Genomic DNA, 14,010 nt, shown 5'->3' with positions numbered 1-14,010 from the left:
TTTTCCAGAAGAAAGCTGGTCTATGCTGGGCAGGTAGGTATTTCTTCCTTCTGGCAATAAATTACATCAGGCTGTAACACGGATGTGGCATTTTCACTCTAGCTGCATGTCTGCTGTCATTTGTCAGTTTGAGCCTATCTCGCAATACAAGTGCTAAGTCAGCTTCTGAAAATTTAATTGAGAAACTCTTGACGTGCAGACAGGGCTCAGTAAACTGCTTAAAATGCTCTTTGAATTTCAAAGAAGCTAAAGCGTGTTGTTTTTACCAGGTATCTTGCGGTACCGAGTGGACTTCCAGGGAATGGAATACCAAGGAGGAGACGATGAATTTTTTGACCTTGATGACTACTAGGTAGTCGACCTGGGTCTGGCAAAACGTGCCTCGCCCCTCCAGCATCCAACCCAAGGAGCAAACTCATGGTGGAAAACACAACAGATCCCTGCCTTAGAATTGGAACATTTCCAGAACTTGATCCACAAGCATTGGATTTAAAAAAGCAAAACCCTACACTTTGATTTGTCATAGTGTCAGTACAGCAGCAAACTACTAAGTTCCTATATGCCACTTTGGACTAATTTAAAAAGAATCCCAGTTTTTACTTTTACTCAATGGTGAAATTGGTTGCTCTTGTATTTTATGAAAATGATTTTTTTTAACCTTCATGATACATTAACTGCTGTAAACCTCTTCCTTCAAAAATTAATAGAAGTAAGATCCTACTGGTTTGTTTCTTTTTACTTTGATTGGAGAAATCAATTGCTGCATTTTGCAGCAACGTGACCCATTTACATGGCATTCTCAGCTTAGACTGCAGAAGAAGAAATGTAATGAAATTGGAGCTATTCATTCTCTTCAAAAGAATGAGAAGGCACTTACCTAGAGTGCTAGCTTATAACGTGTGGCTTGCAAATTCAGATGGTTTGGGGAGGCTTACCAGCCAAATGTGCTTTAATCTATTTGCAGAAGCACTGTTCTTACAAACTAGGAAATGCACTTCATTGATTGCAATGAAAATGCTGCTGAAGTCTTGGGCTTAATTTGGATTTGAGCAGTGCAGCCTTCAGGATTTTTTTTTCAGTCTTGACAAAAATAAACATGCGATTTAAGTGAAGTAAGGTACACTTTGCTTTTTGTTCCTCAGTAAGTTTTTCTTTTTGCTTTAGGACTGCGTAACATTTCCTTGATTATGTGAATTTGAACCCATAGTTCTTTAATGGAAGCGGGTATTTTACAGGAATAATTAGTAAGTGGAGTCCTTGACTGAAACCTTAGTACTGGTGCATTTGGAACATTTGATACTAATACGTTGAACGTTAGCACAACCCACTGGGGACATCTATCTCGCAGCACTAAGGCAGTCTGTTGTATTGGCTCACAAGTGTCCTGTAAATCTGATGCTGAACTCTAATGCGCCCTAATGGGTTAAAACTTCTGCTTGCATCAAGACTCAAGAAAGCTTTTTGTCATGCCTGCTATATAGAATGCATTTCAACCTACTAGAAATGGCTAAGGGTTTTTCAGATGGTCTTGCAGGCAGAGGGTGAAGTGAATGTTGGAATGAGATAATGCACAAGTCTTGCTTCTTTTGGGGGGTTACTGGGTTCTCTGACAGGCACTCTGACATCGTGGTGCCTGGTAGCTCTGTTCTTCACTGGCTTTGTCACTCCTGGTGCATCAGTCAAAAGCAGCTTCTGTTCCAAGTTGCATACCTGCCTATTTTTCTGATAATCCTGTTTCACTTGAATGGAGGGGGAGCTTGTCTTAAAATTTCTGCCACGCTGTTCTTTGAGGTCCAAAATTACTGTCATTGTGAGCAATATAATTTGTAACCCTGGTTTATAACCTGGCAGATGGCTTTGCTGTTTTCACATCAAAGCTGGAATCTCTCATGGAAGGTGTGACTGGGTTCACCGTAGATCTGCGCAAACCCAGGTTTGAGCACATTTGCGGTCTTCACAGTGGTATGTTCTGGATTTTGCCATTGTAAATGGGTCTAATGTGACATGACAAGACCAGAAAAATTGGATGTAAATTTACATTTTTGAATATACTGCTTGTTGTTTCACATGATACATTAGGGTATGCAGCTCCTTTTTGTAGTTTTTATTTTTACTATTTAAGTTTGGAAATGATGCCAAATTTTTGTATTTCTTTAATCAATGTGTTCTCTTCAGTGATATATATTGCATTATATATTGATGTGTATATCAATATATACTGATATGTATTACACTTACACATACAAACACATTAAATGGGGGTGAAAAATCCTAGCCTTCGCATACTATATAGCCTCTGCAGAGAGATCCCAAGCAGTGATATCTTGGTGTTGTGATGTACAGAAATGGAGAAGAGTATTAAACCATATTTAAGAATATAGTACGGACTCCTGATTTATTTTTAGACCAGGAAACGCCTCCTTTACTCTCAGCTTGGTGCCAGCTTCAGGTCAGTACTTGGGTTTTGAGGTAGCTGTTTCATAGTTGGGCTTGAACATTGTGTTTCTTCATCATACTGAGTTGCTCGTTTAAGCTGTAGCAGAAATCTCAATTCAGAAGGGGGGGGGAAAACCCAGCAACCCAAGTTCAGAGAAAGTTGTGCTATGATTGTTACCTAAGGGGGTCTTCTGAACAACTGAGGCAGATGAAAAATACCCTGCAGATGCAGAAACCTGCCCTTCCTGTTCCAGTCACAGAACACCTGGGCAATTTTTTTAAGCAGCCTTTTCTACCCTGACTCAGTGCGGGACAAATCTGGATCAGAAGTGTGCTTGCTGCGTGACCTTGCCACCTCTATGTCCAAGCTAGGTGTATTGATGACTTTCCCAAAGAGGACCTACCTCCTTCCCTAGCTGGGAAGGTGATATGTAAAATACATCATTAATATCAAATATTTTAATGGATGCTTTAAATCACCTGTCAGCTGGTCTTGCCTAGCAGTGATTCTCTGGCTGAAGCTGAGCATCCAGCTTCTTATGCCACAGTATCAGAACAGAGCAGGATCTGTGCCATGTAGCTGTTTGCCTGTTGCCATTATATGCAGGCTCATACAGCAATAGGTCTTCTTGGGAGCTTTAGGCAGACTTCAGTTTTTGTACTTGCTGCTTCACACTGTCTTTGATCTGCAGTTGTAGCAGATGGGAGAGCATGGCTTGTGGTCCTCAGGTCTCCAGACAGCAGAAGTTTTAGAGATGTGACATTTCTGCTGGAGCAGAAGTAAAAGTGATGGACAAAACAACTTTGCTGCATGCATCTCATGCTCTCTACAGCCTCAGTACAGAAAACTGATCACCATTCAGCTTGTGGTGCAGATGAGAACGCCAAACAGAGATCAGCACAAAATATATATATTTAAAAAATCCCATCAGTCAGCACATGTCACAGGAGAAGCTATTGCTTGCAGAAAACCACCCATGCAGCCTCACTAGCTGGTGTAACCAGGCATGTGGATGTATATTGTTTTCAAAAAAACCAGAAATATTTCTCAGTTAACCCTTTACTGGTAACAACAGCAAACCTGGTTTCTGCTTTTCAGGTTTGCATTCCAAGGCAAAATGAGGAGCAGTGAAGCCTAGCTGCTGTGGAGGGATGCCCGAGAGCTGTCTAGTTCAGTGTCACAAATGTTCCACACCAGACATGCTTGGAAGCTGCTATTTCCTCACATACTAATCTTGGCTGGTTCTCATGTCTCTTTCCCCATCATGTTTCAATGTAAAAATACAAGTGTGTTTAGCCCGCAGAACAGCTGTGGGAGCTGTGTGCTGGGGTCCCCTCTGTGTGCACAACTGGTCCCCTCCAGCTGGCTGATTGCAAAGGTGCTTGCCTCTGTAACTCTTCCCAGAGGCACTTCACAGTTACAGAAAGATGAGGCCACTGGAGAGAAACATGGTGAAACTATTTTCTTCCTTATAGCTGCCAAAATAAGGTCGCTTGGTCCCTTTAACCCTTCAGAAAGCAGTTTCTGTTGCAGGTGTCAATGTTAGCACTTGGATTGTCTTGTATTTGAAAGCCATGATTTACAGTCGTCTTTTTTCACATCAAATATTGCAGAGCATCGGGTGGGTTCTTCCTGGCATATAAACATGAGCATCACCTTGCAGTGCTCTCATCCGGGAGACTTGACCGCCTTCGGCACACTGGATTGCTGCAACGTGGAATTTGGAAGGGAGTTTGGTGGGGCCAAGTTTGCGCGTTTTCAGACATGAGTGATCAGAGGATGCAGGTTTGTACTTAAAAGTGAGGCAGGATGGCTTTCCGTGTGCCTGCTGTACTGTGGGCTGTTAAATAATTATTTCCCCGGAAGGGATCCGATCTTGATTAGCTGGAATCACGAGAATAAATAGTGTCATTTCCAGTATGTTGCGTGGAGCTGCTTCTGTGCAGAGGTTTAAAGCACGCTCTGAGGGTCCCATCCCTGTGCTGCTCCACCTGCGCCATTTCGCACCTGAACTTGGAAGTGGCGTGCTGCTGGGCATGCACTGCCACAGCCGGCTGTGAGGAGGCTCGCATGAGGGGTTGTAGCAGATGATCAGCTTCTGCTTGCTGTCTGAATGCATTTTTTTCTCATGCCAAAGGGCTTCAGCTCTTCTAAATGCTTCAAATGCATGTGCCTTACACCCTTGGTAATACCTGCTGAATTTTTATTTTATGTATAGTAAGTCCATACCGCTCTTACTGCATTCCCCAGTTCAGTTTTATGTTGGCACCGTGTCCTCAGATATTCTGATAATGCTCTTTTTAAATGCTACTTTTTGTATAGCTGTAATTAAAGACAGAATTTGCCCTTTATAACTTGTTATTTTGGGAGCTGGAGCCCGGCCTGCGCTGTTGTGTTGCTAGCAGGCTACAAATGCCATTGTGCTGGGAAGCTGAGCGTAGCCGGCAGTGCTGAAAGGCAGCTCTGGAATTTCACTCGGCTATTTTTAGTTGGTGGTGAAAAACTGCACTTCCAACACTTTTGAATCGTTGTCAGTGCTTAAATAAATCAAAGGGCAAATCCTGACTTCTCGCTAATGAGCGGGATGAGGAGGTGACCTTAAGCTGCTGCGGAGGCCGAGCTGGTGAAAAGGTGAAGTGCAGGTGAGGGGGAAGAGTCCCAGCTCTGCCTGGCTGGTTGCTGCCTTGGTTGGAAAGAGAAGGGGCTGTGAGGGTGGTAGGACATCGCTGCAAAGCCCCAGTCACCAGCCTGTCCCACTTTATGCAGGTGGTCCATGGCCATTGCTATGCTGGGGTGGCTCCTGGCTTCTTGCTCTTCTTCCCATGCCCCTTTTAGGGCCAGTCCCCAGCATTTCCCTCTGCGTCCCTGGGTCTCCCTCTCAGCTCTGCCATAGCTATGTAGCTCCATGGCGGTGCTGAGTGTGCAGGTCTGCTCTCTACAGAACCATGGTAATGGCCACCCTGGACATGGCAGCTCTTCGAAAGCCAGGACCTGGAGGCAGGAGCTCCTAAAGGATGCTGTGTATAAGTCCAGGTGGCTGAATATCAAGCTGTTACGTGTTGGGCTATTCCACTCATCCCCAGCCACCTCCGCAGCTGTAAGGCAAAACCAACTTCTAATCTACAGTTTCTTCTTTTTAATGCTAGGGCAGGAGTTTTCTGAGAAGCTGCTTCACCTCTTTGGCCACCAAGTTTCCACATTGGCACAAAAAACATTCTCTGGCAACAGGATCCTCTCAGCTGAGCTTCCCTGTCTTGGTGTTCCCTGCCATGTGCTTGGAGAGTCCCAGGCCGCTGCTTTGCTGCTTTCTTTCCCTGTGCTCTGACTTCAGGACTTGGTTTGAATGGGGAGACCTTTGGCTAGGGTTGGTTGTGATTCCCAGTAGTCTCCAGTTACCCTAGCGCTGCTCTGCACATCGCCCAGGCTCCAACAGCCTCGTGGAGGTAAGATGGTACTGAGGGCCATGGCTCCTGGAAGGACACGTGCAGTGACCCTGGCTGTGCACAGGCTGCGCAGCTGCCAGAAAATCAGTTGGCTCCAGGACACCCTGAAGTGTCCCCAGGGTAGGAGACCCATGGCTGGCTCTGGTGGTGGGTGTGGGCAGGACTGACTGCCCACGCTGCTGGGTGCTGCAGAGCTGAGCACCCTGGGCCAGCCTGCAGCAGAGGGCAGCCACAGCTGGTGCGTGCTGCCTGTCTGCTGGCTCCTGCCCTGCCCTGCCCTGCCCTGCTGCTGGGGCTAGCAGCTGCCAAATTGGTGAGCTGGAGGATGCTGCTGGGTAGTAAAGTCCCAGCATTACAGTAGAGGGTGCAGCACAGCAGGGAGGCGGTGTCAGGAGAAATCAGGGATGGCGATGACTTGCTGCAGGATCACTGATCACCAACGGTGATCCTGTTACACTCAGGACACTGTGGTTCACTCCACTGTACCTGCCGTTGTCGGTGCTGAGGTTCCCCCACACCCCTCAGCCCACCCCGAAGCACTCACCCTGTGCCCTCACTCTGTCCCCATTCCCAAGCCCACCCCGAGGCACAGGACTGAGGGAAGATGTCAGCCCGTGAAGCTTCAAGCCCTGAACAGGTTTCCATCTTGATGGTGGTTTCCATCATGCCGCATTGTTCACACAGGTGCTGACCCCTCTCCTGGCTGCTCCTCGGGTTATCTGCCCCTTTTTGGGATTTGCATGGGTTTGGAGTCAGGGGGGTTGCTCTGAGCATCTGAGCGTGGGGTCCTGTGCCATGCTGGGAAGTAGCTGGGCCCCTGCAGTGCCACGGGAGGCGTGCCCTGTCCCTGGGTGCTGCACTGTGCAGCCCCTGGTAAGTGGGCTGCAGGCAGAGGAGCTTTACCTAGGCTTACAAAATCCCTCTGCTTCTCTCTAGCTGATTTATTGGGAGCTGCTTTCAGCCCAGGTTGCTGTAATTTAGCAGAAAATCTCCTGAATGCTCCCATGTTGCAGCTTATGCTGCTCCTCGAAACCCCCCAGGAATGCTTGGGACACCGCGGACAGCCACGCTGAACCGCTCTCCAATTAAACACACCAAAGGATGTTTAACCATCTGATTTGGTAAAAGGAATTGCACTTGCTGCATGTGTAACCTTGTGCCCGTGCCGCTTGCTTGAGCACTTCTCCCCACATGCAGCCCCATAAAAGGTCCATCATGTCTCCTCTCCATCTTTGCTTCTCTAGACTAAACAAACCAGCTCCTTTGGTCCTTCCCCAGGGATCAGGCTGTGCCGTGAGTCTCTCCCCTGGCCACACACCTGCTCGAGCGTTTCTTGCTGCGAGGGGCCGGGCGCAGGATCCAGCCAAGGCTGCACAGGGCACAGCCTGCGTCTCGCATGCTTCTTGGCCACAGGTGGTTTTGGGATGGTTTTGGGCTTGCACAGGAAGATACTGACTCAGTGGACTGGTATGTGGGAAGGAGGTGCAGAGTACAGACCTCGGGGTTACCCCCAATGGGGCGATTCTGCATCATCGTGTCTAAATTTACCCAAAATAGCAGAGACGTTTGTATTAATTAAGGACAGGAGGGGATGGAGGCAGGCAACTTGCCTGAAAGCTAAAAGTGTGCAAAAAAAAAAAGTTTTCCTAGTGAGGGAAACAGAAAATATAGAGGAAATAAGTGGCAGAAGAGAAGAGGGAAGGATGGCCGGTCTCATCTCAGTGCTGCTGTAGCTGGATGCCATCCTTCAGGAGCACCGGGTGGCTTTGGTCGCAGACATCCCCAGTAGTGGGGGACACCGGTCGTGGTGTCCCCAGCCGCGCTCTTGCTGCTGGTGCCTGGCTGAGATGGATGTGCCTCCCTCCTGCATCCTCTTGCTTTTTTCCTCCTGATGTGGTGCCTCCATCCGGGCGCAGGATATTTTGTGGATATCTGCCTTTCAGCACAGCACATGCCTCCCGCGGCTCCCAGGTTGCTCCTCTGGGCTGAGACCTGGGCGGTGCTCAGAGAAACCAGAGCTGTTCAGATGCCTGGAAGCATCTGTGGTTATGTTAGAAAAAAGCATTTTACTAAACAAATGTCTTCCTACAGGTCACAAACTAAACGCTGCCTCCAGGGAGCAGGGGAGTGATGCTCCCTGGTGCTGTTGGAGGCTTCGGTGCCTTCCCAGGACTGTTTGGCCCAAGACAGACCCATGTACACCAGCAACATGTAGCCATCCCCCCCCAGCCAGACGTGCTTCTGGATATCAGCACCTACTGTGGGCTTTCAAATGCTGCTCCCTGAATTTGGACCCCTCCAACTGGCTGCCTTGGGTGATCCATGCTCCGCAGCTGTCTCCACCACCCTCGTCACCCCCTTGCTCTGCAGGAGATCGGCATCCCTGTGCCTTTGGTAGACACCGATGGATTGAAGCCACTTGGGTCAGCAAGCAAGATGGGAAAAGTTTACTTAGAGATCGTCTCTGTTTAAAGAAAGGGTTTTCATATCTATTTAAATACTGGTTTGCAAGGTTTGCATAGTGCTTAGCTACACAGAGGTCTTTTGGAGCTGTCCATGGGAGCCCACTGTGGGGGCAGGCAATGGGGACGGGCAGAGGGACCACTCACGCTCCTGGAGCCAGTTTTCATTAAGAAAAAACCTCAATTTCTACACTGCCCACAAGGACCGCCTACGGAAGCTCCCACTGACTCAGTGCCTGAGGAACGCGGCAGGTAACCAGCTGAAAGGACAATGTTCATGCTTTGCATACAAGATAAAGTGCGGGGACTTTCCGTGTGAAACACGAGCGTCAGAGGTGTAGCAAGCGGTTGCCGTAAGCTGAAGTTGGCTGCCTTTGCTCAAGTGCTTCTTGGGAGCCAAGAACATATTTCTGGAGGGTGGGGAGGGAAGGGAGGATGCTTTAAACCCGCATCACAGGTGGCAGTGGGCCATTGGGACCACACGCTGCTGGTACACCTTGCATATTTCTTGTGCTGAGGTTTCTGCTGCTGTTGCCTCTGTTCTGTCACACATCCAACGTGCCCTCTCTTCCTCACCGCTCTGCCTTTTGCCGCACCGACTTCTAGACTCCACTTAACCTGCTTATTTTATTATGCCAGGATGGATTTTGGTTGCATCCATGGCTGAGTGAATCTTAAACACCTCCCTCCTGTGTCCTCTGTGCATCCCACGTGTGACCAAGGTCTGCAGTTTTCCCAAGCACATTTAGGGATGGCAAAGACATGCTCTGCAAAGCCGGGGAGGACAGAGGACTGTCCTTCTGTAGACACACCATTGCGTTTCTGTCTTGAGACAAGCCTTGCTGTGCTTCAGCCTGGTTTGGTTTAATACCTGGGCCACACTCGTTTGCTAGAGCAGCTCCAGGAGGAGTGTCCCAGGGGTGTAAGGAGGGCGCTGAGGGGGAATGTGCTGCATGCGGCTGTGGTGCGAGGAGCATCGGGAGTTGCCCCCCAGCAGTGGCTCGGAGCCACTCCAGCACATCGGGCAATGCTCCGTGCGGGAAGGGCAGATCCCACAGGGCTGCTCTGATGGCTCGTTAGTTTTCCTGTAACATCTTCTTTATCTCAAGTATATCGGAGCTTATTCTTGGGGAATGCAGGGACTGGGTTTGAAAGACTGATAAACGTGAGAGGTGAGTGGAGATGGTACCAGGGCAAGCTCCTCTGCTGTGAGCGTAGCTGAGAATAATTTAAGTTAAATGAAAATTATTCTCCTGCCTTTTTACTTGCTGAGGTGGAGATCCTCTCACCCAATGGGCACAGACCCAGGCATGTGCCACTGATGTGCTGTGGTTTGAGAGGTGCCCTTGTGCCACATCACCCACCATCTCATCCCCTGCAGTACAAGCCACCAGGGAAATCAAAGAGCTGCCATAAATATGTAAAAGTACACCTGAAGCTCAGAAAGAACTGCTATTCCTAAGCCTCCGTCTGCAAAAAGCTGCATTTCCTTTGATTTCTGGCCAGAGAGGGCATGTGGGGTCTTCAGGGCTCTGCATTGCTGTAGCTTGGAGGACTCCTGAGCAGGCTCCTGCAGCCCGGGCTGCGCTGTGTGGGGCAGAAACCCAGTCTGCTGGGTGCCAGCTGGGACAGCAGGGTCCAGGGGGAACCGCAGGGCACTACTTCCCAAAGTCTGCACAGTTGTAATACGTGGTAAAAAATAATCTGGAAATAAATTCTGATTAAGACCAACAAAAGGGCTGGGCCTTTCCCTTTCACTTGGAAAACCAATGGGTGGTTTAATCCCTCACTGTCCCGGTGCTGGGAATAAAGACCATGCGTGTTAATTGTTTTTGCTCTCACGTTCTTAGTAACAGGGTAACTGAGCTACTCATAGTCCCTTACTGTTTTGCTTAGGTAGGTGGATGCACCTGAAGGGTGCTGCATTGTGAAGCAAGTCTGTTTGTAGCCTTATTGTCATCTCCCAATCGATTATTGGCTTCATGAGGTTGTCTTACAGTTGGCAGGACACCAGCTTCCCAAATGTCACCTCCTCCCATGCAGGATGGAGAGCCAGCACTGCCTGCTTCCACACGCAGGAGCTACTGTCCTGCTCTTACAGTCAAAATCTTGTTCTAGCTATGTTGTCTGCTTCCAAGCAGTCTGTTGTCAACTTTTCTGTCTTGCTGATGGGTCTGTAAATTTAATTAAATACTGAGGACTGAGCTCTGCAGCATATTCACCATATACAATCCAATTGTCAAGGGCAACAACCACGTAATTGCACAAACCTAAACCGAAGCTGGGAGCACAGTGAGCTGCTGCTCGCCTGATGATCCAGGAGCTCCGCCATTCCGGAATATGGGAATATAGTTGAGTTCAATCTGAACCAAAACAAGCTGAGACCAAGAGAAGTCCTTAGAGTTTGTGGCTGGCTGATAGCGACGGCACCACCGTATTTAGTGCACGACACAGCTGCATTGCAACCCGCCTTGGCACTGACACCCCCAGGCTGAGCTGCAGTAAAGAAGGTTTGGTTCCATTTTCAAATGGTGAAGTGACAGCAAAACGGAGGTGATGTGCCAGGTGAGGGATGGAGAAACATTTTTGTCCCACCTGAAAATACAGGTGAGCGCCCTGGGAAGGCTGCAGAGCAAGGCTGCCTCTGAGGTTAAAGCGGGGATCTTGGTGCTGGTTTTTGTTCTCTCTGTCCAGCACAAGATGAAAATACATTTTAATTTAAGTGTCCAAAACACTCTGCAGGTGTCAAGAGAAAATAAAGACATGGCTGGAATAACCTGACAGCATGTATACAGAGAGTATTTGCCAGTGAGTATAGAAACAAATGTACTGCAGATGTCCAAGGCAGGAAATAAATAATTAGGAGGGTGCGTGGGGTTCAGGTTGTTTTTTTTATATTGGGGCACCAGAGCTTCGAAACAACATTTCAGTCACCCCAGGGTGTCTGTGAATGCTGCAGATAAGTCAGGAGAGAAGCTGGGCTGGGAGAAGCTGGAGTGGGGGCCGAGGATCGCCCAGGGGTGTCTGTCTGCCAGGGGGTGTCCCCTCCGAGGCCAGCGGGGTTTCTGGTAGGGAAGGATGCGTGCAGTGGGGCTGGGGGATGCTGAGCTGCTCATTTCCCTGTGCCAGGCTCACACAAGGGGCTGCAGGTGACTCCAGCCTGGGAGGTGCTACGCAGGGCAGCGCAGTTCCACCCCAAAAGTGCAAGCAATTGTTTGAACAAAGTGAAACAGTATCAAAAACCTGAGTTAAAGGGGTGCTACGGTACATGATAGTCCCAGGACTGGGCAGCTCTGGTGAACCAGCTGGTTTCAAATACAGTTTATTAAAATTTGGGGTTGTTTTCTTAATAATCCAAAGCTGTCACTCTCTAAACTATACCCAGTTTGCAAATATCCTTCTGAATTGTATGAGCTGACTTTTTTTTTGTAGTTTTCATGTGACAGGAAATTTTATTCCATATTCAAGACCAGGTCCTGCTGTACTGGGAGCAGTTTATATTACTGGCTTCACCTGCCCGTGTATGAGAAGAGCAACTATGTGCTGTTTTCTTACACCTGAGAAATGGTTTCTGGTTTTTTTTGGGAGACCTGAGGAGTGGTGCGACTTGTCTGACCTGGATGAGCAGTGGTCTGTGAGCAGAAGGCAAGAAGGTCTGTGGAAGAGCGTGAAGGAAAGTGGTGATCCTGTGGGGTGCAGAGGGTCAGATGTTAAACCGTGCTTTGGAATGGTATCTTCTGGCTCTCTAATCTTTAGACCACAAAATCATGTCCTGCTTTATCATGTAGGTCATGTCAACTGAAGCAGCGCAACCCAAGTGCTGTGCGAAAGCAGCACGCTTGTCACTGGAGAAGGTGAGCTGCAGCTGTGAGTCACAAAATACAGGCACTGCAGCTGGCAGCCCTCTCACTGCCCACACCTGCTTTTCCTCCTCCTTTCTCCATTCCTTATCTCCAAATCTCTATCGAATGAACAAAGCCACAGGAAAGAAAAATTGGGTTGCTGAATCCCATGCTTGGGAGCATGGGTCCCGAGCAAACTCTGTGCTCTCTGTGGGTGTTGGTTGCCGTATCGCCCCAAAGCAGCAGTGCTGCCTGTGCCAAGAGCCCCGTACCCACATCCTCATGAGCCATGGCTGTGCAAGAAGCAGCCCCAGGCCCCCACGAGACAGTCATGAGGGTTTTGCTGCTCTGCGTCCCACGTAGTCCTATGGAAGGCGGCACCTCCTCCTTCACCCAAGGATGTGGGGGCTTTCCATTGTTCTTTTTTTTTCTTATTTACAAATAGTGGTGTTTTGCGCTCCCCTTGCTCCTAACCTTGTTATATTACGTGCCGTAGCAGAGCTGGATAAGGACTGGCTGCTTCTTTCTGGGTGGCAGCAGAGTTAGTGCGTCTGTAATTGGGCAGGGGTAAGAATCCTTCTGAATTTGCTCAGTTTTTTTCCAGATCTTTAAAAAAGTCATCAAACCTGGTGTCACCCCATTTTGGCTACAAAATATTTCTTTGAAGGAAGAATAAACGTTTTCATACTTCAAGTGCAGTCATCCCTGCCCTAAGAAGAATGTTTATTTATATCTTACTCCTACCAGCTGTAAGTTCAATAATTGTTCTTCCAGCAGGAGCATTTGAAATGTATCTGCCCTTGCTTTTCTTACACTGTAACTTGTTACTGGCCATTGAGTAACCTCTGATCCCTATCCAAACAGCCAAATAAACAATCATAAGATCCTAAGATGAGGGTTTTAGTGAGTAGACTATGTTAGGCTGGGGATTTTGGGAAGGCATCTGAAGTTTGGGAAATGGATACCCATGGAGCTGCCAGAAGATGTGAGCAGCTAGCTCCCACTGGCTCCATAGCGAATCCCAGAGATTGTGACGTTTTGCCACTGCTGTCTCTTATTTTTCTTTTTTTTTTTTTTCACCTGTCTGTAGCCTTGCTGGATCCTTGGTGGGACTGGGGAGCCCTGAAATAAGGGACAAGATGACAGGATGACTGCCTGGGCTATTTGAGGCCTAAAAAAATTGCAGAAAATGGAAACAGGCTTAGAAATAAATCACTTCATTATACAGAAAAGATTTGGGGATTAAAAAATTGAATCATATTCTACCTGGGAAATATTTCTATACTGTGGCAGTCCTAATATCCTCCCCCAGGTGCTTTGGGTGCTGGGCCATGGCAATGTAAACTGCAGACAGACCTGCCCATGTGGGAGGAGAGGTTGGAGGAGATTAGCGAGCTAATCCTTCTGTGGGGCTGCATAGGCTCCGGAGCTAGCGGCACAGCTACCTGCCGGGCTCCCCCATGCTGCCCGCCTGGTCCCAATGCAGTTTGCCCTCTCCGTGTGTCTCTGCTGGAAAATATCTGTTGGAAGAGGAATTCAGTACATCACGCAATGCATGTATGGAAAACATGGACTTAAAATGATTGCTGAGTTTCGGTAGAGGTCCCAGCCCAAGGGTGATGGTTTGGGGTTGGGGCTGACCCGGCACATCCCTGGCTCTTCGGGGCAGCCTCTCGCCCCCTTGCAGAGCAGACATGGTGACTTGGATGCCCACAGCTTTCAGGGAAGTGCTGGTCTTGGGACTCGCGATACAAGCTTTCCAGGGTTTTTTTTAAACACAATTACTTTTGCTTCAGTTTGGTCAGGACGACATCAACCTCAATTAA

At 48.4% G+C, this 14,010-nt stretch overlaps 1 protein-coding gene across 2 annotated transcripts in view; it reads left to right on the top strand.

Annotated features, from left to right (window-relative positions):
* Positions 1 to 4,220, top strand: part of ETF1 (eukaryotic translation termination factor 1) — a 30,294-nt gene extending 26,074 nt beyond the window's left edge. The window contains exon 11 of one of the 2 annotated variants that reach the window (XM_072871957.1): positions 4,051 to 4,220. In XM_072871957.1, coding sequence (XP_072728058.1) covers positions 4,051 to 4,205 — 155 coding nt within the window. In that variant the 3' untranslated portion in view covers positions 4,206 to 4,220. Of the gene's footprint in view, positions 1 to 269; positions 2,388 to 4,050 lie in introns of those variants that run through there. The other variant, XM_072871958.1, reaches the window with a different exon arrangement.
* Positions 4,221 to 14,010: the final 9,790 nt, after the last annotated feature.

The sequence above is a fragment of the Ciconia boyciana genome, chromosome 9 (assembly GCF_034638445.1).
Source record: "Ciconia boyciana chromosome 9, ASM3463844v1, whole genome shotgun sequence".
Lineage (NCBI taxonomy): Eukaryota > Metazoa > Chordata > Aves > Ciconiiformes > Ciconiidae > Ciconia > Ciconia boyciana.
This window is presented reverse-complemented; position numbering and strand designations above follow the sequence as displayed.